At 42.9% G+C, this 25,571-nt stretch overlaps 1 protein-coding gene across 2 annotated transcripts in view; it reads right to left on the bottom strand.

Annotated features, from left to right (window-relative positions):
• The window catches only part of GRIA1 (glutamate ionotropic receptor AMPA type subunit 1), a 139,412-nt gene that overhangs the window by 20,870 nt on the left and 92,971 nt on the right, over positions 1–25,571 (bottom strand). For both annotated transcript variants that reach the window (XM_064458513.1, XM_064458512.1), the window contains exons 10-13: positions 25,126–25,332; positions 23,645–24,015; positions 4,804–5,002; positions 4,006–4,253 (exon numbers count right to left, since the gene is read on the bottom strand). In XM_064458513.1, coding sequence (XP_064314583.1) covers positions 4,006–4,253; positions 4,804–5,002; positions 23,645–24,015; positions 25,126–25,332 — 1,025 coding nt within the window. The remainder of the gene's footprint in view (positions 1–4,005; positions 4,254–4,803; positions 5,003–23,644; positions 24,016–25,125; positions 25,333–25,571) is intronic.

The raw sequence follows: 25,571 nt of genomic DNA, 5'->3' as shown, positions 1-25,571 counted from the left end.
TAGATACATCTCCCCAGCCATGGAAAACATTGCATGAGTCTGGATGCTGAGCAGACTCTACCATTTAGAAAGAAGACCAGTGATCTGGATTTAGGATCACCTGCAAAACCCAAACTGTGCCACAGTCTGCCTTCAGACTTGTTCACACACTTCTCTCTGTTTTCAGTGGTAAACATCTGAGGGAACAGCTTGACTCAGGATGTTCAGCAGTGAGTTTTACAGGCTCTGCACATGGGCACAGTTTGTTTCTGGATGCTGGGTATCAGGTGCAATGCTGGTGTAGACATTGCATGAAAAAGAGCAAAAAAGCTAAGCACAGTGAGACACAAACGTGGGAGGGCTTTAAAAAGCATGGAAGAGATGGAGGGCTGAACTGTCCACCCCTAGACCTTGAATATCAGTAAAACAGATCTTGACAAAGGCCAAGGACCTTGCAGCTCCCATCTCAGAGAACTTGTGCATGTAGCACTGTGTACCACACTTTAAATCCTCATGAAGGGGGCTGTTTTCTTACATTGCAATTCTAAAAAGCCCTGGCTGTGAGCAAGAAGGATGTGCTGACCTCCACAAGCCCACAACTGCTCTGCCTGTTGGGATCCCATCCAAGCACTGAAGCCTTCACAAGGACTGGCAGCCTCCTTCAGGCAGAATCCAGCCTTCAGAAAGCAAAATCCAGATGCAGTCATGCTTGCTACCAGTCCAAGAGAAGGCAAAGGTGTAGATTTGAAGATGGGTGAATATTTTCCCTTTTTTACAGTAGCAGAGTCTAACTTTGGTTGCCTTTAAAGCCAGTGGAAGCATGTGAGTGTAGCTCCAGAAAGAATTTGACACTAAGTAAATCGTAATTATTTCTGCCTTCTAAAACAGAATGCAGGTTAATTAGCACTCTAATGTCTGAACCATTTGCAAAAGATTAGTTAACTAATGAGCCAAAATACATTTCAGCTTCTACGTGGGCACAAGGTGTTAACAAAGAAAATGCATTGCAGTTTTCCTGAGCACAATACCAGCCGTATGATTTTTGGGGCTGTGCGCTAAGCGTTATGTGTTGTCTTTCCTAGGAAGCTTCATTTCAGTTAATTGTCTCTCTCTTCAACTCATGGGGAAAAAACAGAACAAATTGTACTTCATCTTGAGGGTATTTTGATGAAAGCATGAGAGGTCCGGGGTCCTGAAATGAGGTAGTTTTTTAACAGGGAACATTTCCTGTTTATTCACAGACCCTAGGAAAACCGACTTGTATTGTAGGGAACTTTCTTGTCAGGCTGGCTGCTCTGAAGAACTTGCCCTCTCAGATGTCCACCTCAAAAATGTCCCTATTCCTTGAGTGCAGACTCACATGGTATTTCTTGTGTTTTCCTTCTTCTGTTTTGGATAATTTGGCTTTTTGTCCTCTTTTAATCACTTGTTCAACAGTGGAGAATTGCTCCTGCCAGGAAAATGGATGGGTTTTGCAGCTGCATGACTACATCATATCAGACAGGATCACACCTTGAACTAGCTGGTGTTGAAAGGTGTAATTTTTGCCCTCCCATCATTGCCCTTCTCAGCTGTGCCTCAATGCAACGGAATTTTAACGTCTAGAGACCAAAAGTTATTCAAAGCCAGATTCACCTAGGAGGAAGAAGCAAGCTCTTTTAGCAGCCCAAGAGAGCTATGTGATGGCCTGGGAGGGACGTTTGCACCTGCTACAATGATGTAGCATTATTTCTGGATTTTCAATCTTGTTTTCATTCATCTGTGGCAATATCCTGGAATTGCGTTCCCATGTAGAAGCAAGAAAAACAATGGTGAACTCTCATTTAGCATCTCTCTCCTAGTCAGCTATCCTAAATGCAGGAAACCCAGTCTAGCTACAAAAGGGACAGGTTACAGGAAAAATCCAAATGCAGCCCAGCTTCTGAAACACACTTGGTCTAAGACAGGCCTGGCTCACATGTACCTCCAAACCTGGCTCAGAGCTTTTAGTCTGTGTATTAAAGTGAGTGAAGATGAAGCCTGAATAAGAGACAGGCTGACCATGCTATACAGATGCCTCATGAATGTCACCTTGCTCAGGGCAACCTCTCACATGCAGGACCCCAAGGGGAAAACAGACACGACATGATGACTGTAGGGAACTGCTAAGATTAAAACAATTAAAACAACATGAACAAACAAACATAATGGGACAAAAACTGACAGCAACTGTTCCAAAGAAACACCATTGGATGGAAAATCAAGCATTCCTCCTTTGCCATTAGGCCCATAAGAAATTTGTTCTACATGCAGCCGGGATAAAAAAGAGGAAACAAAGAAATGTTAGGAATTTTTTGAATCATGCCTAGCAGAGGGAGATTTGGAGCTGCAAAATTAAAATGATTGATGCAATTTTCTCTTTCGTTGTTTATTTTTCCTAGAAGTATGATAAATGGCTCCTTCACATGCCAACAATTACAAGACAGGTAGGATGTTCCTGTTTGTTTGTTTTTGTAATATCAAAACTAGGATACAAGATTGATGTTTAAATAAATAATTAAATAGATTCAGCCCTGTATCCTAATTTCCATATTTGCAAGACAGAAAACAAACACTGGGGAGAGTGCAAGAGAAAGCATCTCAAAGATGTGAGGATATATCCACCTTCATTTGGAGGACCCCAAGCCATTTCAGAGCCTGAACCACATTGGGTTCAAGAATTGCCTTCTGGACCCTGCACTGCATTCATGAGCTTCTCTAAAGATACCTCCAGCAATTGCTGATTCTGGAAGTGCTGAATCCAATTTGAACTGACTTAATAGATGTAGTAATCAAAATCCTTGGGCCTCATCCACCACCCGTTGATACATCTTCGATTCTTTGGGCTGCCTTTGGCTCAGGAGCTGTGTGACTTGACAAACGCATCAGCAAATGCTCAGCTGGTTTCTAGTAAACCAGAGGCCATGGATTAAATGTCTCTGCACTGGGTTATGTTAGCAAGCAAGTATAAGGCCACAAATTTGTAAAAATATTTTAATCAAAATATGTTTAAAAAATAACTGAATGAATTGGACAATTCATCAGATTTCTTAAAGCTATGGCTTCTGAGGACTTGGTCCCATTGAAACCTTACGACTCATATTCCTCAAGATCATAACATGAGGAACTTGCATGGCTGCTGCCAAAAGGGACCACACCTCTGGTGTGACTCTCGTCACCATCCCAGTTTGCAGGTTGTGGTAATGCTGCTCTGAGCAGGTCAGTTTGTGTGATGTTCTTTGCAGGGGGCCGGCTCATGTCCAGGAGTATGGCTGCGTGCAGGGGCCCAAGCTCTGCTACTAACTCAGATCGAGGTCAGTATTTATTAAGGGTTCTCCTTCTAAAAGGAAGGCCTCTGAAGATATTTCATATGACACTAGGCAAAGGCAGGTGACAGCTGCAGGTCTGGGCTCAGAAAGGCAGGGTTTGTGCCCCTTTGGCATTCCCATAAATTTGGCACTTGCCAGGATCTGAATTGACTCAGTGAATAAAAATGCACACCTTTTGCAGGGCTTTTTCAAAACTGGCTTCCCACCTCTCTGAAATAGCATTTCAGTTTAGGAAACACCAAAACGCTTTCCCCAGGAGAACTCCCTCTGCAAGCATGGATCCAAGCCAGGGTAATACCATACTCTGCAAAGCTGTGCAGTTCACATGGCACAGGATGAGCGTCCCTTCTGGATAATGCTCTGTGAAACCAATGGTTACACCACAGCAGCCCCCCCGCCACCACCTAATACAGCAGACACATTCATAGCAAGTGGATCAGACAGGATCCAGTTTCCAAAAGCAGGGCTTGAATAATTAGATGCTCCCATTGCTGCTCAATGGGAGCTGGCCATTTTACTTCCCTGCACATCACACTGCATTTTCACATCTCTTTCACTCCACCTCCCCCACCTCCATGCCCCAAGCTTTTGTGATTAACATGGCAATGGAGATTGAACTATGTGCGTACATTGATTTGCTGGGTGGTTTGGCAAAAGAAAGCAAATGCAAGCTACTTACCTCAGTGCAGACCCCTTTGGCGTTGCAATGCCATAGCCTTTGGAGTCCAAGTTACCTCCCACCTTCATGGTGTCACAGGGCTTCCGCTGCTCGATGTACTCATTCATCGTGGACTCCAAGAGATAGGCATACTTCCCTTTTGACTTCCTCACGCGGATCATCCCCTCTTCCGTTGTCCTCACAAAAACGGAGGGTTCGGCTGACTTCATGTATGTCCACATCTTCTCAAACACTGCTATTTTGGATCGCTGTGTAGGACAGCAGAAACCCAACAGAAGTATTAACAGAGGTTTGGGTGCCAGCTGAGGTTTCCAGCTTGGACTGAACGCATACCCATATACCGGATGGGCCAAGGAAATTAAAAGGAGTAACGGGATGTTAATGAGCCGTCTGCCATTTCTGCATCAAGGCCCACATCGGTCCCTGATTTCTGCCACGTATTTGTGTATGGCAAGTGGTTTTGCAGATCAAACCAACCTGGAAATCAGGAGATCGTTTCTTTTGGAACTGCTCAGAGTAGCTCCTCAGTAATGTGGGGAAGCACACGGATATTCCGTATTTGTGTTTATAGTTGCAGAATATCACATGTACTGGAGACACAGCCAGGCTTCTGAGCAGCACAGGGAAAACTGGATTTTTGCTGTTTGAAGGACAAGCTCCTAAGGACAAGGTCCTAACACAGTAAGGGGAAGCAAGAGAAAAAAAGCAAACCTGTGCTGAGGATGAGAGAAGTTGGGCCTGGAGGACTTGTCAAACAAGGGGCTAATCAAAACATTTGCATTAACATTTCCTTTTTACCCTGAAAAATTCTTTAGTGGAGCCAGCTTCCAGGGTCCCATAGGCGATTTCTGTCTGCTTGGCCAAATCCTCTGCACTCTCAATGGGAGAAACCATCCTTTCCACCGTGAGGAAGGCAGCCAGGTTAGCTGTGTAGGAGGATATGATGATCAAGGTGAAGAACCACCAGACGCCACCAACTATGCGGCCGGAGAGAGACCTGGACACAAAGAGGAGAGTCAGACAGGACGGGTGCCTAGGTCCAAAAGGTACAGCTCGCTCTTGCAGGCCCATCATTTACCTGGGCATTTACTCAAAGTCACGTTCTCTGGCTACTTACAGGGATGCCAAAGGTCTGTCTCAGTTCTCAATATACTTTTCAAGGTGTCAGTGTAGTTAGAGGAGGGATAAAAAATTCACAGTAGAAAAAAATCAGCAAAAAACTGATTGAATTTCTTTGATTTTCAATTTCTTTCAGAATATATAATAATATTAATAATAAGGCATGGAGACAGCTATGAGGAAGGTGTATCTGGTCAGGGCAATTCCCACCCAAACAGCAGCTCTGGTGAGGTGTGTGTTGTGGCATGTACCCGCAGTGGGAAGGAGCACCAGCATGGAGCCAGGCCAGACATGCAGACCAGCTGGAGTCACTAGGTCAGCTCCCCCATCACCTGAAGTTTAAAAATCAAAACTCTGTGGTTTTCTCTAAGACTTATTGAAGCTCAGAGAGGAGCTATGGCTTTAATGAATAATTTGCCTACTGACATTCTCTGTTTTGTATTCAGCAGATGGTTAGGCAAGATGTTCATAATAATGCCTTAAAATCTATGTATTTTGCACTCGCTGCAATAAAATAGCCAATTATCTGTAACCATTGGATAGATATAGAGGCAAATAAGTCAAGCAGGCATTAATTTCTATTAAAATCTTTTCAGATAATTTTTAAGAGTGGAAGATAATTTTAGATTGATGTCAGTATTCATGCATTCTGTCTAAATTATTTATATGCTCCTTCTCTAGATGCAGAGCACTGTCCCAGACAACTTACAATGCTATTTTATAAAGCCAGACAGGCTGCCTACGGAGGACCTGTCCCTGAGAAACACCATTTATTTCTCTGTGAGGGACCATGCCTCAGCATTGCTTTTGTGCTGACCTGGGCCACTCCACAGAAGTATGGTTTATCAGTTGGTAACAGAGAGATCCCAGTCCAGCTAGGGGCACAGGACCAGCTCATGATAGTGCGTGCCATGCCATGTCCGGGTCTGCGTGAAGCCTTGGGTCCAGCTGCTGTGGTTTAACGTGACTTGACAAACCAACCTGCATGCTCCATCGCTCCACTGAGGGAAAAAACACACCCTGCTAACACCAAAATTAGAGCTGGAAAGAGACTAAACCCACATAGCACACCAGCTGCACGCTTATCTAGGTTACACCCAGTTTGTCCAGTCTGGTTTTAAACACTGTTGATTTGCGGGGAGCTGCTCCTGGAGACATCACACCGTCTCCCTGTTTAGATCAACCTACCCTGAAATCTCTTTAGTCAAAACTCTTTGGGATCGCTTCCCAGCAGAAAGCAGGCACAGCGACTGAGCTCCCACACGCGCAGCACATGGGGCAGAGCAGAAAGGACACATTTTAATATGTGGAAATAAGACCCATCCCACCACATGCACCGTCAGCCCTGCACTCCTGGAGGATGATCACAGCAGCTTTTACCCATGGCTGACAGAAACTGCAGGAAACAAGACTGCAAGTGATTGCAGTGACAGAAAGGACAAGCGGTGCATTTTACAGATGTGACTTTCAGTTTCTACAGTTAGAGACGGGTTGGGCTTTCCTCTGCACAGGGGCCTCATTTCGGAACAAAGCCTCTGCCCTCCCTTCTGGTTTCTTCTTCCGTAGGCTTTTCTGAAACTGGGCAGCAAAGTCCATCTCACCACAAACCCAAGCTCCATGAATGACTTTGAAGGCTCCTCCTTTCAAGGTCTTTCAGGGAAGTCTATAGGACCCATCTCCAAGGTGATAATGTAGGGAGTTCACTAATTCTTTTCTTAATCATCCACATCTTAAAAAGCAAGAAAGGTATAACAAAAAAGATTTTTCAGGCATAGTTTCCAGCCATAAGCTATATGCTGGTTACCGTGCCCTGCAGTATCTCACATAAGCCTCCTCTTTCGTTGGCTACTGCAGCAACATGGCTAAGCAGATCGACTGTTCTTCTTCCCAGATTACTTTCTTTTTATGCCTCCCCACCACTGCCAGCCAGATCAGAGGTTTGTTGTGGGAGTGCTGGATGCTGTGGGAAAGACAGGCAGATAGGCACTGTTCTTCTACGCTATCTTTAATTCTCTGAGAGAGACATACTTACCAAACAAGCTCTGGAGATGAACAGGGACTTCCAGGGATGATTCACCCCATCTATCTCACGTTGGGAGGAGGTTCCTCTGCAAACCTCCTCTCTATTGAATTTTGAAGGAACTGGGATGACTAGGTTGGAATAAACAGCTAATTTTTAAGTAGCTAAAGTTAGGTGAGATAAATGTGACCATCATGCTTCCCATCTGCAGAGAATCCTCAGCCTGCAGGACTGTCAGCGCAAATGACTTTACCTTTTGTTTCATATTTGGATAGGGATTGGGGAGAGATGAGCTATGGATTCAGCTCACATGTCTTCACATTGATGGGAAGAGGGAAAAAAATACCTGCCTTTAATTAGTCCGGATGATGCGGGCTCAGGGAAGGAAACGCTCAGAAAAACCACAGAGGCATTAAACAAAAGTAACTGGATAATGTCAAATGCAACAATCTCTGCTGATGAAGGCCACTTTGAGCTGGCAAAATCCATTTGCATGGCAAATAATCACATTCATCTCCAGCTGCAAATTATACAGCCTTCCTTTCTTGACGAAGCTGGGATATTTCTGCAACTTGTTTCAACCCCTTCAGCGGCAGTCAGCCGGATTCCTGCCTCTAGACCCTCGACATCCTGGTGATATTCATTACTGCCTTATCCCACGGGGGCTGCCTGCTGTCAGCTGCAGATGGCTTATGCTTCCTGGCTCCGCACCTGGCACTGACAGCATGAAAAAGTAACTATGGGGTATTGAGACTGGGCGGTAACAAGGAGGGCTGTGAAAGAAGGAGAGGGGGCTGTAGCCTTTTTCCCATGGGAGCCAGGTGGGACAGGATGCACATCTGTATCATGCACCAATGTCATCTCGGCTGTGTCTGCTGCTGGTGCTGGCCATTTCTCCTCATCACATGAGATGCTGTGAGGAGGTGAGTGCTCGCTGTCATAAACAGTGGAGGAAAGAAAAGTAGATAAACAGCTTTCTATGACTGCTAGCATGGCTACGGCTTCACGTGTGTGATGTTTTGTTGCAGACGTTGCTAATGGGCAATGTTTGCCCTCATTGCTAGATTGACTTGGGGCTAGAAGCTGTGAATCTAAACTGCTGTAAACACACAGCATACGGGCTCTACAGGGCATCGTCCTGTTGTGCAGCATCTGACACAAGAGAGTACTGGCCAGTGATGAAGGCTCTTGCAGGCTAGTGCAATACAATAAAAAATATAATAATAGTCATGATGAAACCACACAAGCAGATGCGATCCCATGTGACATCCGTACAGCTCAATAGAGCAAACACAGATTAAACAGTACAAGTTGGGTTCCTGTGGATAATCATATTGCTTATTTAGATTTTGAGCCAATGCCTGTTACTGCTTACCAGAAGCAAGTGGTTGGAAAGACAATATCCATTACGATCTTTTTCTGTTACTTCTGTAGACCAAGCAGGAGAGCAGCAGTGCTGCCATCACGGGACACATTTGCAAAAGTGCCGTTGTAATTGAGGGGATAATGTCCCATTTCTAGAAGTGACTTCTATACTTGGGAGTTAAAAGCCTGGTCAAAAGCCAGTGGGACTTAGAGCTATGTTTACGCTCTAGTAAAAGCAGTCATGGAGGAGTAGATATAACTTGTACTTTTAAGTCACATTAAGGTTTTTAAATTCTCACTCCACAGTAGATAACAGAAAATGACCTTTCACTTGGCTAACAAATGTTCTGCAGCTTGAGCCCTAGCAAAGTTCATTTCTCTTCACTAATGGGCAGTATGGGGTTTAAATCCTCTTGCACTGAGAATTTACATGTCCCCATACCCGTTCAAGCATAACATGAGGGCAATCAGCTCTCTGCTGTGTGGAAACGAGTTAGTGACTAGCTCTCTGCAGAGCTAAGGTGAGGTGGAGCACAGTGGTTAGTATTTTAAAGATATGCTAAGGTTTGGATGTTTGGACTTGTCTATTTGACCACTGTATTTATTCACATTCATTACCATAGTAATACTTGCAAATAGCAGGATCTAAAAAAAAAAGGGATTAAATAAGCAAGGTTAACAGTGAAAGAGGCTTTAATGAATGGTTAGTTCTTGCAAGTGGAAAGGGGTGAAATAGCTAGATAGACTAGAATGTATGTTTCTCAACCTATACTGTTCCTTCTGCACCTACACTCCTCTTTCTTACAGAATCCCAATTAAGAACTCTTCATTTCTTCTTCCAGCTCTGCCTGTGCTGGCTAAAATCACCTGCCCCATCCTCTCCTTGACTGGGGGTCCCGCCTGCCCCCCACAGAGCAGTAGCAAGACAGGGCATTCCTTTCTGTCATTACCCTTGAGGAACGAGTAGTAAATACTCTGCCCTCGTTATCCGTGCTGCACAATCTACCTAAAATTAGAGCTGGCTAGGAGTGAGAATTCCAGTGCTGTGGAAAATTCTGAAATTATAAATGAAACCTTAATACTCTCAATTGGAATGAGAAGATAAAGGTCACAAGTGTCCTTTAAAAATAGTGTTCTGCAAACGATGGTTTGGGCCGATCCAAGCTTTGCATTTTTCTATTATTTAATGTTTCATTTCTGAAAGGCTAAAAGGTATAATTTTAACAGAGTAAACAACTTTGTTTCTGCTTTCTCATTATAAATAATTTTCTTTCACCTTTTATAAAACACTAAACCCTTACCTACCACATGTATAATTTAAAAGATAATTCTGGAATGTGTTATTTTATATCTGTCCAAAGTAAAAAATGCTGAAATTAATGCTGAAATTAAGACCAAGCTGAAATTAATAATTTTGATTTTCTCACTTAGATGACTTTTTTCTTTACCTTTCCTTGCAAAAGCAATTGCATTTTGTCAGCAGAAAACAGAAAAGAATTTTAAGTTCCCTTTGTTCCCATGAAGTGATGTTTTTTTTGTGTTCTAGCTTTAGCACTGATGGATGCTTCACAGAAAAAAGGAAATCATGCAGCTATAATCTCTTATTTCTTAAAACAAAATGCAATCCTTGATCAAACAATTTGCTCTTTGATCTTATCCTGTACAGAAGATAGGGAAAGCCGACAGGAGTTTGTATCTGCTTTGCCATCTTATTTGAAGAGTATCATACATTTTTTTTGCAAAAAACATTAACCAGATCATGAGAAAATATACAAAGTAAACCTCATTGGAAAAATGTTCAAGAAGCAGCTCTGTTCTCTCCCATTTCTCCCTTCCCACCCCCCAAATCCATTTCCTATGGAGAATTACACCTAAACTGACAGTTTTTAATTAGAAGCACAAATCTGCGATTCTAAAGCCATAGTTGCTTTGGGAGGATTTCCCAGATTTGCTGTTAAATTCAATTCTAATAAAGGCTCACTTAGTCAACTGACATATTTGTCACTGAATGAATTTATGCAAAACTGTTGAAAGAAATGCTCTTATATGCTTGTTCTACTGATTGTGGGTCAAATCCACTTTTGGTTTTCTACCCACACAGATCCTCTGATCTCTGACACTACTCTGCTAGTCTGATACTGACTTTAGACGTTTTCATGGGTCTGTCTGAGGGTTAACTTGGTAGTGGATTAGTTGCAAACATTTTGCTCCAGTTTTGCTCTTATTTTAAACAAAATTTTCACCATTAAACTCTGTCAATGTAAATGAGCTTTGCTTTTTCTGCGCGTCACAGACCATCTGGTATGATTGGTCTCACCATCTTATCTCTGACCCTTACATGAGCCCCAGATTTGCTTGAAAATAGTCATAGCTAAAGGAACAAACTTAACATGGGGTTGTGGAGCTGGGAACAGCTCTGGGTACATTCATCATACACATGCTGCAAAGCTCTTATCCCCTTTTGCTCTGCTATGCCATGGATGGTTTTGAATGAGCTACCAACTATTTGTTGTGAAATTGGAGTGCTTATAATGCATGTTTCTTTGTCCATGCTGTATTATTAATTTTCTTGCCATTATTAGTTTGCATTTACTTATTATTGAATCCTACCTCCTGGTACAAGAGTCTGGAGCCCTGACTGCAGTGCTGGGCTTTAACACGGAGTGTCAAGAGAGCCCTTACAAACACAGAAGTAAGGATGTTTTCTATTTACATTCTCATTTACCTCTCCCAGTGGCACAAATTCCTTCTTCAGCTCCCCTCACAACTTTTCTACAGAGGTAACAGCTGCATATTTTATTCCCTTGTGGGTAACGGTGAGACAGGGTAAGAAAGCTGAGGGTGCACAGGTACTGGGAGTCCCATGCTCTCTCTCCCGCTTTTCTTTTTTCAAATTTTGTTTCAAAAAAAAAAAAAAAAAGGAAAAAATTTGAATGCCTAGCTTTTGTATATGACTGGAGATCTCTTCTTTCTCCTTTTTTTGGGCAAACCATGCCAGCTCATTCAACTCCCAAAACCAACATGCTGGAAGGAGGCAATATGGATTGCAGAATCCCAGAAGTCCTTTTATGAAGCAGCCTTAGGGTCACTTGATGTGTAAATATTGCGATGACTGATCATATTGTCTGCAAATATGCAGAATCTCTCAGATTCAATGGGAGGATGTATATCTGTGAGGTTTTAATTATAAGTCATAGCTTATTTACTGTTTCTTTCTGGCTAAGTTACTGGCCTTCAACAGCAGTCTATGGTCCCTCTCCTACTGTTTCACTTCTTATTTTGCAGAATATGTTGGTCCTTTTTTCTTCAATTTCCCTTTAATGGGAAAAACCTCTTTCTAAAATGAGTTTTCCTGCTTAGTCAGAAATGCATCATGCCACTTGTGGTTCTCCAGTCATTGGAGCTTGGATTGCTGCAGTGCTAAGTATAAGCATGACTACATGGAGCAGCTACGTGCCATTTTCAAGACATTCGCTTAGCATTTTGACAGGCAAGAGGTACCTAACAGCCAAACCAGCAGACTAGCATCCAGGAGATCTTTTTTTGTTCCTTGGGAAGCCCTGCTGCTTTATGGGATCCGGGGTAGCTTACTTCATCTCCCTAATTCAGTTCCCATCTGTGGGAGAAGAGGATGAATCACATTATTTATGAATTCCACCAGGGTGGGTGGCCTGAAGCATTGGTCACCAGGTGGAATCTACCCCTGAGCTGCTGCTTTGCTTGCTTTCCCTTCCTAAAACACTCAATCCCAGCAGGCAGAAGCAGCATCAAATGGGCCCAGGTATGCAGGGGGGTAAGCTATGGGCTCAATAGCAGTCTGCACATTGTGTCCTCCTGTTGTCCTCAGTGCCCACAAAATGCAGCCTGCTGACATGCAACCAACACAACTCACCTGCTCAGATACAGAGGTATGGTGTTAGAAGCACTAGATGCCAAGCAATCATGGACTGACAGGGGCAACCAGCTCCCCTCAACTTCAGCAAGACCCATGTACCACCCATGGATTAAAAACACTCCTACAGAGCAAAACTGCAGAACTGAGGTATGTCCTTCCCTTGAGGGAGCCACCACCCCTAAGCAGTCAGAACTGACTAGTGAGATTAGATGCTTATCCCTAAAAGTGCAGGATAATACACTCAGCTCTTCCAGAGGGTTGCTAAAAAAAAACCCCACTCTAAAGAAAGGGTTAGAATAGAGGGATGAGGTGGAACCCTAAGAAAAATTGAGTGTTTTAAACTGGTTGAAAGGCAGAACAGATAGATCCAAAGAAATACAGTCACCCCCTTAAGTACAGGCACAGTGTGCCTCTCCATGTTGCAAACCAGGGTGGTTTAGACTAGGCTAATTTTCAGTTGGAAGGAGCCTACAATGACCATCTAGTCCAACTGCCTGACCAATTCAGGGCTGACCAAGTTAAAGGATGTAAAGGATGAATGTTTAGCTGGAGGTTTGCTGAGAACCACGTGGTGACTTCAGGTTTCTCAGCAGCTCTGGTGAAAGGCAAAGTCATCCCTTTTCTGTGGTTTTGCCAACTTTTGCTACAAGGAAAAAAACAGCTCTTGTCATGCCTTTGAGTAAAAAATTTTGCTGTAAAAAGGCGCTTCACATTTTTCTCACTTTGTCGACATTTGTTCGCTTTGCTGAGAAAAACTCACAAGGTGACAAGCATAAAATTTTGTCAGAAGCACTCACTGGAGCGCCCCAGGTGATTCATTACTCAGGAACTTCCTCAACCTCAGGTGGCCCCAAATTTAACAGCAGCCATCCTTCTTTTTAAACAGTGGCCTATTGTGCTAACGTCCTTTGCTGTGTTGCTAGATTTCATATGCTCTCCCTCAGTCTCTTTTTCAAAGTCTGCTTGATGAAAAAGCTTTTTTTCCCCCCAAAGATTTAATATATTTTGGATTATATGCTACCAGTTCTTCATTTTTCCAAGATCCTCTTTAGTCATCTACATGTGCTCACAATTTAGAGCTCTATTTCTGAGACTTCTGGGCAATGTTACAATAACCTAGTTCAGACTTCTTCCAGGGTGCCTTGCCTTGGATCTTTTTGCTCTGTTTTTTTCATCTGTCTTCTGTCAGATTTCCCAATCTGACAAGACAAAGGCCTTTTCTGGGAGGAGAATATTTTCTGCACTGGAAGATTTTCACTCTGAACAATATTCCCAAATATTCCTTTCCTTTTCTCTCTCACCAAGGCTTTACAAGTTACATTTTCTCTATTTTCACTTTTAAGCCTTTCTTTTTTCTACAAGGGCATACTGTATCCCTTGTAGAAATGGTGAGAAATGAATCTGATCTCCCCAGCCAGTGTTTTTTAGAAGAGCTTTATGTGCACAGGAGTGCCTGTCTTTTAACATTAAAACTCCTAAACTGTGAAGAGAAAATGTGTTCAGTGTTTCTGTTACCCCTGTTTCACCTGCTAAGGTCCATTTGTTTTTTTTTTTCTTTTAATTTTTGAAGGCTTTGGAAGCACTGCTGAGATGAAAAGCTGCCCCCTCCCTCTGTCTGCCACTCTGCAGCTTGAGATCTTGCTTCTTATTGAAAGCTTCAAGAAATGAGAGAAAAGAGAAAGTTCCTCCTATGGGAGAGCATCCCATGTGCTTGACTCTTGCAGCTGGGCCCTCTTGGACCCCTCTTCACATCTTGCACCTATCCACAGTGCACAGTTACTTATTTTTACTACTTTTCCCTTTTACCATACAGGGACTCATCCTCCGCTTTTCCTTTCCAATCCTCTGTTCAAACATTTGCCTCCTATTACTTCTCATCAGACTCTGTTGTGAGAATTCATTGGTGTATATAACATGCTTTGAAGTTGTCCAAATAACAGTGATGTAACACTTTTGCACTTCTATAGGCTCTTTTATCTGAAGATCAAAGTAGTAAGTGAAGATTACCATGATTGGATTATTGCTGCTTAGCCTTTGGATCTAAGGGTAAGCAGCAACTCTTCTGGGTAGGCATTAATCAGAATTACTGGATGATTTTATTAAATAGATGGAATGCCGTAAAGTATGCTACTATTTAAAGAAAGGGATGTGTACATGATCTGTGTGCCCTTTACTACCATTTGATGATAGAATCAGGTGGCTCCTAGCTGTCACTTGGCTCCTTGATCCAAGTGAAAATGGAAGGGAGACCAAGACACTATCATGGAGGACTTCAGAGACTTCAGAGGTGACTCCATGCTCTGCCTCCTCCAACTCCAGACCCTAGCCAAGCATAGTAAGGCTTTTGCCCCTGTTTCTTATTATGACCCACATTTTGCTTTTCCTAATTACTCAGCTTCATCAGACCTTTCACAGTGAACAACCTAACACTTCTGTCATATTTCAATAAATTTTTCTTCTCCTGCTCACCTTTTTGGGGTGTTACAATGGACGTTGCTTGCTGTATGTATTCATTCCTGGACTTCTTGTGAAAAGGGGATATGGTACTTCCCCAGTGACCAGGACAAGTAGTTGGGATGAAGTCTGGTACAAATTCAGAATAGGTACAATAAATCCAAATTCTAGTGGAATAAGAGAAGTACTCAGAGCCTCCCAGTGGAAGGCCATGAGGTTTTGGCCAGCTCTGCAGATTAAACCAGCAAAGAGCAGCTGTGGATGCTCTGTGTGTTGTGAGCCAGAACAATTTGAATTGAGGAGTTCAATGCTCATTCGACTGTGTATCCAGACAGTGTGCACATTATATCTTAGTGCTGATAAAAGTGATGTACAGCATATGGAAGTTATTTAAGCAGGGCTTCCTGTGAAAACATGCTCAGAGTTTCACATCTTAGCTATAGAATTTTTCCAGAGTGCCAACGTTAAAGCAATGTGTGACAGGTGGCCTTGCAGAGGACACCGCTTCAGGGAGATGGAGGTCATTCAGCTCCTCACAACCCTTATTCTTAAACCAAAACATTTGACAATCGACCTAGCTATTAGGAAGACACAACCATGCGCAGTCCTGACTGCAGCTCGGAGGATGTCAGACCCCAGCTGAGCCGACTGCTTGGGAATAACAGGTTATCAAGAGGGAAGAGAATGAAAAGAGAAATTGTGTTTCTCTTACTGATTGAAAATTGGCAAGTTGGAATACAGTGTAAGAGGGAATCCCTGGAGCCTCAGAGGGTCTCCTGCCGAAGCCACGGAGAAGGCTATGTATCTCAGAGGCACCCCTATAAATCTTAGTGCCCCTCATGATCCTGAGCCAGGGCACGGCACTAGAAACACAAGCAGCAGATGCCGTTTCCTCATCACAGATGTCCTAATAAAACTTCCCAATAGATTAAAAAACTAGGCAATGCACTCTTCCCCCTGCTATTTTTAATTTTGTGTTCAATCAAAAATATGAGAAACATTTATTTAGTCCTGAAGAAAGAGACCGCAAATATATTTTTAGCTTAATAAATCTGCTTTTGGATCAAGTGTTTGACTTCTTATCTTAAACACAGCTGGTAGAATGATTAGCAAATCTGTCATTCAATGGGGAGACTTTCAGCAAATTTCTTACTTTCCCCCAAGAACCTCAATGACAGAGGCCTGAAGTCAGAGCTGTGGAAGAGTGACTAGGTATGCCTGACGGGGAAACCATCCTGAGGAAGTGGCCTACAGATCAGTGGGGGAAACATTCATGACCTCTGCAGCATTTAGAAATGTTCAGATGGCAGCATGGAAATCCAAAAGCTTCATTTTTCTTTTACAGATGAAATTGCATTTTCCCAACAATATTCTCTCAGTTAGTTATTTCCTTCCTCTGATTCCTCTGTATCCTTCAGCATTCTTCTAAATGAAATAGAGGATAGCAAGGATGACTATTTTAAAAGAATTTCCATCTTCCCCTGGCTGCCACATTTTGGTTGCCATGGAAGTGCACAAGCTCCAAAGGGGACTGTTTAGTTGGATATTGTGCGATTTGTCAAGCTGCTCCTCTGGTGAGTCATCTTCCCTTGTTAAGTGCGTTTCAGAAATAAGTGTGGTCATCAGTTCCTGGTGATTTGCAAGTACTGCTGTTACCCCATGACCTGAATTTCCTCTCCCTGGACATAATTAACTCTGCCAGATAGAGATAATTGCAAAATCATTTGGTACGCTTTTAAAAGAAAAGAAGACTTCTCCAGAAGTTGCAATCTTAATTTTTCACTTCTATTCTTAAAGACCAACCTTCACTCACCAGTTCAGTCACACTGCCAAAAATAAATGGTCTTGAGCTTTGTCCTCATGGACAAGCCTCTAAGCCTCTTGGATTCACCCCACATTGGAGCAGGAGTAGCAGGGATACTGAACCATCTTTGCTTCCAGGCTGGTTTGGCCGCCTTATCCTCCAGGGCAGCACCAGCATGAGCTGCAAGTTGCACATGCTTCCCAAGGAAACTACAAACTGCTTCTTCCTTCATTGCAAGAATGTGCCCTTTGCCTCGAGTCCGTGCAGTGAATCCAACTGATGGTGAACAACCTGGTCTGTAGGAGCAAGTATACCATCTCCAACGTCCCCAGAAAGGCTTTAGCAAGCCCTGCCAGTGAGCAACACTCCCTCCCCCCCACACCTTCCTGTGCAGTGTGAGGAAAAAAAACAAAAGTACAAAACTTTTCTCATTGCTTGTGAGACTCCTGCCTTGGGACAGCTTGCACAGCTCTCCAGTGACTCTCCAGAGAAGTTAAGTTCTATTCAGTTTATAATGGATACCACAAGGATGGCACCAGAACTGTGCATCCGGCTGAAAAGACAGGCAGATGCTTGGAGTGTCAGAGAAGATGCCGACTGAAATCAAGAAAAGCCACCAAATAAACACTGAGGCTCAGCTTTCAGTTCAGCAAGGAATTAACATCTTTTTAATTGGCAAATGCAGCTGGTTCTAATTTCCCCAATTCTAAATTTTTAATAAAATAAGTAAGTACGCTACAGTGTAAGTTAAGAAAGGACAGAACAGAAATAATTCCCTTGAAACAACCCAAATCAAACCTCTCACTAAAAAAAAAGAAAATTTTTGTCCTAAGCAATTTCTGATTTAGGTCTTGTCTAAAACCAGATAAAATCTTTCAGTACTAGGAACATCTTGATGAAATTTAAAAGTGCTGCTATTTTTCAAAGTCTCTAGAGGCTAGTTAAGGAAAAAAAACCTCAACATCTTGCGGAGTAATTCTGTTGTTATTTCCACCAGCTCTATGCCTGAAGTCTCCTGTGATTTTTTTCACTTGATCTAAAACAAAATGTAAATAAACAGGAAAAATAGCAGAAGAAAATGTTCAGCATTAATTACAGGTACATAATAAATACCGTACTTGCTCTTCCACAGCCAAACCACTATGACTGAGTGCGACAGAAAGCCTGTGAAGGAGTGCAGTGAAATACAAGCCCAGCTATACACCACATAGATCAGCCAGAGCGTACTGTTTCCATGTCACTAAAAACAAATAACGATGTCCACAAGATACCTATAAATAATAGATCCTCTCTATTGACTGGATAGCAGCCAGCATTTATATCTCTCCTTCCCACCTCAGAGTGCATTCATTCATCATCTCTGCGAGCAAACCTCCCTAAGCAGCATGCTCCCCCCAGCCAGGGAGTCACCGCTTGGCACGTGTCACTGCACCTGCATTGGCTCCGGGTCTGGACTCTGCAGGTAAGTTAAGACCCATTTATCTCTTTATCCCAAACCAGCTGAAGGGTGAATTTCATCTTGTGCCGTGTCTCCTTGCATGCAGTAAAACCCCACAGTCTTTTGGGCACACTGGTATGGCCCAACCGCCTCCCGGGAGTGCTCCCTCACGGCACCTTGTACAGACCAGCCGGCACAGAAACTCTTCCAGCTCTTGCATTCCTGCTGATGGTCTTGAAACATCCCCTCTCAAGTCTGGCTGTCTCCCAGACCCAGGCTCTGATAAAAGCTTCATTCATCATTTCACTTCTAGTGCAGCGTGACAAGGGCATCTCCAGCTCTGTTCTCAGTCATGCAGATTATAACGAGCAATTCCTAGCCATGTTGTCCAGGTATCATGACATAATATCCTATCATGTCATGATATAACTATACATTTCCCTTCTATTTACAGTATGTTTTGATCTGAATCCAAAATACACATTTTGTTTCCACAGCACAGTATAAAGAGGGCCCCCGTGAAACTGGGTATATTTTTGAAGATGCCTGCTTAATTTTCCTCTGGCAGGACACACAGAATGGCTGCATCTACTGAGTGATACTGTGTGATATTTATCCTCCTGTCAAACTCCAGTGAGGACAAGACTCCTGTAGTCACTCAGCTGAGGGAAACTGTATATATTCCATCTCATGTATCTTCACAGGAAGAATAAATGCCTTTCTGGGAGACATATTTTAGCCAAATGTATTTAACTTTAGTCAAACATAAGTTTTCTGAGTCACAGGAAAAGTAACTGGATTAAATTTAATAGTCTCCAATATAGAGGAAATCTCTTTTGGGCTCAAACCATATGAAGCAACACATTTTGAGATAACAAAAAATAGAAGAGCAAGCTAGGAAACTGACAACAAAAATATGAATTTTGCTCCCTGCTTTTTTATCCTTTTCACAATGATCAAATAATTTATTTTGTAGAAAATGACAGGGCAGGTGAAAAATTCGGATACTTTGTTCTGCTGCAGAGGAGGCCGGGAAGCCCCGATGTCCCCTCGGTCTCATTCTCAAAGGCCTCAGGTCCACCCTGAGTAAGGAATGGCAGCAACGTGCTGGATGGTAGTGAGGTCCCACTCTCCACAGCTGCTACACACTGGGGTTATTTTAAGCTCTAAAGACAATTTATCAAATTACATTTCTGAAAAATGGTACCATGTGAGTCATATTTACTTCACATTTCTCTTGCTGCAGGCTCTCGCTATTGGCTGCCGGGTATTTATTACCTCTGATGCCTGCTCCTTTCTGGGTCTGTATTTCACATTTAATGAGTGCTTTTGCAATTTCATGACTGTTTGCTGAAGTTAAGGTGGCACTTCGCAAAGCCTAATGGTTTATGGCCCGTTTCAGACTTCACTGGTTTCTGCCCATTACTATGTACATGCAACTACTCACAGCTCCAGCCAGGATGTTGCTTCTCCCCCATCCTGCTCTGTATCAGCCAGTACTTTGAAAGCACAGACCTCAGGGACAACAACAGGGACAGTCTCACCCCAGCCAGGGCAAACTAATCCTCGTGGCAGTGACTGAACCACATCCAGTGGGGCCACTGGTCAGCGATGGTGCAGAAGAGGGATGACACACTCCAGTGGAAAATGTCCAAGGGCTCACAGCTTTCTTTGGTTGAAGCTATGTACCTACAATTGAATTATTCCATTTATGGCTTAGGAGGGATAGATTCCTTGCTCATGCTCATGTTGCAGCATCCAAAGGCACAACATAGACTGACACCAGCTGTGGCTGGGACTCTCCATGACTGGTTACTGCCTGGCCTTTTATAGAATCATAGAATCATGAAGGTTGGAAAAGACCTCTAGGATCAAGTCCAACCATTGACCCAACACTACTATGCCTCCTAAGCCATGACCTGAAGCGCCACCTCTATGTGTTTTTTGAACACCTCCAGGGATGGTGACTCCACCACCTTTCTGGGCAGCCTGTTCCGATGCCTGACCACTTTGTCAGTAAAGACACTTTGCCTAATATCCAATCTAAACCTTCCCTGACACAGCTTGAGGCCATTTCCTCTTGTCCTATCACTAGTAACTTGGGAGAAGAAATGAACATCCACCTCACGACAACTTCCTTTTGTCACACTCATCCAGTCTATGCCTAGACATGAAGGCTTCAGAGCTTCAAGGACAACAGCTGACCTCATGCTAGCAGCCTCACTCCTCGGGAGAAGAGGCTATGAGCATGTAACCTACAGATACACTCTGTCTTGGCCATCTACAGGTCATCAAATTCACCGTGTAGGTTGTGACTAGCATACTTAAAAGCCTGATTAAAGTTCTGGTTAGTAAGACTGTCCTTAAAAAGGACACCAGTTTCCTTCAAAAGGAAATTTTTGTCTCTGTGGGGGACCAAAGTTCCCTGGGGACTGGTCTGAGACTGAGGAATGCACATTCACAAGAGCAAGGAGCTGCTGCAAACCTCACCACCTGCTGTGCTGAGTGATGTGTCTGTAGTTTTGATCTTACATTTTTTTTATGATAAATACATAGTGGCATATGCACTTAAAACAAACATGTTCTGGAAAATTTAAAAAACCTCCAGACAAATTTCCCCTACTCCTTCCCAAAACAAAACTGAAATAAACAAACCAAAACCTCTACAAAAACAAAATACACCCCTGCACTTGCTCCTTTCTGCTGGGGAGAGAATGACAGAACAGATGTATAACAGAAGCTATTTATGTTGGTTAATACATTACTGGGGAGATGCTGAGAGATTGTAGTGATAAGTTTAGAAGCAAGTGTATAGGAAATATATTGGAATAGAGCAGATCCCCACCTGCCCACAATGTCGTTCTACCAAGCATTCATTTCTAAGTGATGTGTCACAGAAATCCTGCACTAGGTTCGTGTGAAAAATACATGTGAAATACAGAGCGCACTCAGAGCCTTTCTGCACAACAACATCCTACGGAAATTCTCACTCTTCTGCTTCCTCCTTGCTTTCACATTTCACAGAAATGTCCCCCTCCACTTGCAACCATCACAAGGAGCTGTTCTCAGAGTACTGGGAGTTATAATAATTCCCATATTTAGTTTTTCAAATTTAATCTTCTTGCAAATATTTGTAGTTGGAAAGTGCTCTTATGCTCCATGGGAAAATATTGCTTTCAATGGAATTGTAATTTTCATTATCAGGATGATCAAATTAACAACATTAAAATAACAATGACTGAATCATTCTCATTTCCCATTTCAAAGCAAAATAAAACAACACTTTGAAATGGTGATTCAAAGCATGTTTAGCTAGAGCAAATCTTGTTATTGGGATCAAAACCACTGATCTTCCCCCAATGCTTTTTATTAAAGAGGTTTCAAAATTTGCTATTCTGCAAAGTCTCAGCTTTTCATTTCTCCATGCTCCTCCTTGGAACACAAACTGGCTATTGAAATGTCCCCAAAGGAAGACATTCTCCTTCCTAAATAAGAATAATGATGACAAGAACAACAATGAGAATGAAATTGGCAATAACCTGATCCTAACACACAGGGCAGTGTTACAAGACAGCGATAAAGTTGAAATTCCCTCTGCTGGGAAGACTTTCTGAATACTCCGGCTGGACTCCTACTAATCAATGATCAGATGATAAAATGTATTCATAAAAGCTGTCACTATCAAAGTGCCCTGCAGGCTCTTATTTCCCCACTATCCCAAGCTCATTAATATTTGGACAAATTGCCATCCAACAGCCAACAAGCTGGTGTTTGGCCTCCCCGGCGATCCCACGTGAGCTGTGCTGATCTGCGCAGTGTTAGCTCCGCTTGCTGATGGAGTTGTGCCTCCTTCTCGTTCCCCCAAGCTTTGATGCCATCCCAGCATGCAAGAAATTAACTTCCACCAACCGTGTTCACCCACAAGACATGTATCTCTGCTAAAATTTCCCTTGAAAAGAAGGGAAGGAGAGCCCAAAAAAAGGAATGGTAGGGAAAAAAGAAAAAGGCCATCTGCTTTTATCAAAACATCACTTCAGATGTCACCATGGCATATAAATGCAGAAAATGCTGCCTGTAAATTAATTCATGTGACTGGCAGTACCTCTGGTTTGAGTCAAACCTGGCCAAAAATGTTCTTAGCCCAAAGTGGGACAAGCAACTTTCCTGGTCCAATGAGCTTGCGTGTAAAACCCAGGTATGTGCAAGTGGTGCAGAGACACGCTGTGCCTCTTGAAGCTGTAGAGAGGGTGAATGACAGCAGTGACCTCCAGTGTCTGTGGTTTTGGTGCTTGACCTGTCCACATGCTCTCTAACCAACCAACCGACCAACCAACCTCCAACCAACATCCAGAGCAGACCTCCTGGGAATGATGCGTACATACGATCCACATCCCAAGTCACAGCTCATTAACCCCTTTTCAGCCTCACAAACCCTAAGTACCTCTGCCCCGGACACAAAACACTGGAGGTAGCAGAAACCTCATCCCTGCCTGACCTCAGGTCCTGCCTCAGGTGAATATACACATACTGCAAGAAAGATCCCTCAGCTATTACAGACATTACTTACTGGACATACAGCTTGTGCAAATAAATAAGAAGATCTATTGGAGTTGTGCTTGCCGCTATTTACTTCCTATGCTCTTAATTAATTTTATTTTCTTTTTGAATGTCTTTATATGAATGAAGTGTTGAGAAGATATGTGTATCATGGGCTCCTGCAGTAGGCAAAGTCTTTGTCATAAGACTTGTGGGAATACGGCTCTCAAAAATGAAGGAGGTATTTCCAGATGTTATTTAAAAATAAATCTCTGCTTGTGTCTCTATCACAGATTTACATATTCTGCATTTCATGCAGTTTTTCAGCCACCTTATGTTATGCTAGCTTTTCCAAGAAAAATTAAAAGTAATTAAAGTAATCACAAGAGTCATTAATTTATACCGAGAATAAATGTCACCACTAAAAGTCCCTTTAGGAACCCTTTGGACTTTGGGTCTTATTGCACTTTCAGGCAGCAGAACTATTCACTAAACGGGAACCAGAAGGAGAACCCAGTACATCTCTGACCTCTCTAAAGGCCAATAATACTTAAAGCCACTCAATGTGCTCCATAATCTTTGGCACAGACCATATAACCTTTCACTGGGCACCTACCTTATTATTTCTCCCTACGTTACTGGAATACTATAGCTTCCCTATAATGCTAGAATGACCTTTTCTTCTAATGGCAACAAAGTAAATGACTGACAAAAATTAATTGCAAATGTGTGGCTTCAGAAAATCTTGTTTACATTTCTGTAAATTCCCTCAAAAGAACTCCCAAGCATAAATTCAGAATGGTTTTTTTATGGTCCCAAGTTTGAGGTCCCAAGTTCACAGGCATGAGATCTGTGAACCCTTGGATCCTTTCTGAATCTGTAACTGGTTTAGAAAACTACTCTATGGCTCTGGAAGGAAGGTCAAAGAAGAACCTGTTGAGCTCCAAAGCATGCAGAAAGATTAAATCACATGAACTGGATGAAGGTTAATTGCAAGAGGCAACCCACCTTGGAGAAATATCACATCCTTGCTGCATGAAAGCTCCCAAGGAGAACCAGAGACTGTTGAATATCCCAAACTCATTCGTCTGGTCATTGGCCGGCTGGTCTCGTCCTTCTTCAAATTCCTCAGTGTGCCACTCGTAAGGGCTGAAGCGACTCACCAGGAAGAGAACAACGCTCACTCCAATGTAGGCAAAAACAATGCACATCCATATCTCGTAAGCCAAAGGATCCAGAAAGGAAAAAACTCCTGGTTTAGACTTCTGAGGTTTTTTTATCATGATAGAGATACCTAAACTCATGAACGGTTTGGAAAAGTCTATAACTTCTTCTCGAACCAGAGTGATAGTTAAAGGTGCTACAGCCACATCCGCCCTCTGAAAAGAAGAGTCAGAAGAGATTTGCATTATGGGGATAAAATATATCTACTAACTCCACCTTATGTTCCTTTGATCACTGTTTACCCCTGCTATCTCAGAAGAAACCAGAAAAAACAAACTGCAAGAGAAATGTTAAAAAGGAGCAGCCCATAATATTGGTGGATTGTTTCCATTTTATGATTACTGATTGCTGGTTCTGTTTTGAAATCACAGTGTTTTCTTTTTGCAGCCACCTAGCTCTTCTTGTCTGATTTATTCACGGATGTCACAGTCTGATACAGATGATTTTCGCTAAAAGAGCTTTATCATCCAGACATCAAAGGAGGCAAGGAAAGGCCAATCGCCTGAAAAAGTATGCCAGGATGTTTACTTCCATCAGGAACTCTTTTTTTCTTGCATAACTGATGCAGGAGAAGAGGAAAAATGTCCCAGTGACACTGATGTGCACTCTCCACTTATTTTACAATCCGTCTTGAAAATGGAAAGGGAAATGCATTGAAATGGCTGTTGGCATATACAGTGGAGCTACCAGCAGGAGATAGATCATCCCTCACTCCAACACAGGGACTTGGGCACTGACACTCCCTACACTAATTTTCCATTTCGCTGCAAGGGAAAAAGAGACCCCCTCTGACTCAAAGCACTACAGAATGTGAACTACCAGAGTGCAGCAGGTTTAGAAGTGTAGGGTGCAGGTGTATAGCTGAGATGATGGAAGTGAGTGACTAGACAGAAAATGGTCACCAGCCATATGCTGAATGTTTGAAATCTTATCCTTCTTTCATCCTGCCATTATAATTCAAATATAAAATCCGGAGATTCTACACGTGGGAAAGTTTGACCTTTCAGTACTTGTTCTTCCAAAAATGGAAACAAAAAGAGTCTTGGAACTGTTGAAAGGAAACATTTTGACATTTCCATAGGCACAAAATGTGCTGTCCCTCCCTAAACTGAAATGTTTTACTTGGGCTGATTATTTACATTATCAGAGCAGCAGCCCCCAAGACAGCTCAGGCTAACAGAAGGCAGGGCTCCTTTTTACTCTAGGACTTGAATGTGTTCTCAGGTACCAAGAGGTAAAGACAATGGACGAGGTTGGAAACTCACCCCATAAACGAGTTCTCCCACCATGCCGTTCCACGTTTTGGTGTCAGGGTCCCGGGCTCCGTACTTCCCATCTCTGACAATCTCCAGCCTGTAGTGGTAGCCAACGTGCTTTGCGATCTCAGCAGCGAGCTCCACACAGTAGCCTTCATACCGCTCATTGCCTTCAAACTGGTTGGCGTTCTTCTTGAGCATCACATATGGGTCTTCCTGGCACAAAGAAGACCAATATTGAACCACGCTCCACATTTCTAGAGAGGCACATCAGATGCTGAGACTAGAGCCCAGTGTGTGGCTTCTGGTCCCCTTTAAAAGCTCTAGCTTTGTGTTCCTGCACCAAAGGGCACAGTCAACATGTAATGGGCCTCTTTTAGAAGGCAGGAAGTGTGACTGTTATTGTGGTATTTTCTATTTATTCATGCAGAATCTGTGTGCAGCTTCTGCAGTGA

Source organism: Phalacrocorax carbo, chromosome 8 (assembly GCF_963921805.1).
Source record: "Phalacrocorax carbo chromosome 8, bPhaCar2.1, whole genome shotgun sequence".
NCBI lineage: Eukaryota > Metazoa > Chordata > Aves > Suliformes > Phalacrocoracidae > Phalacrocorax > Phalacrocorax carbo.
The sequence above is the reverse complement of the archived record's forward strand: the minus strand, read 5'-3'. Positions and strand labels throughout refer to the sequence as shown.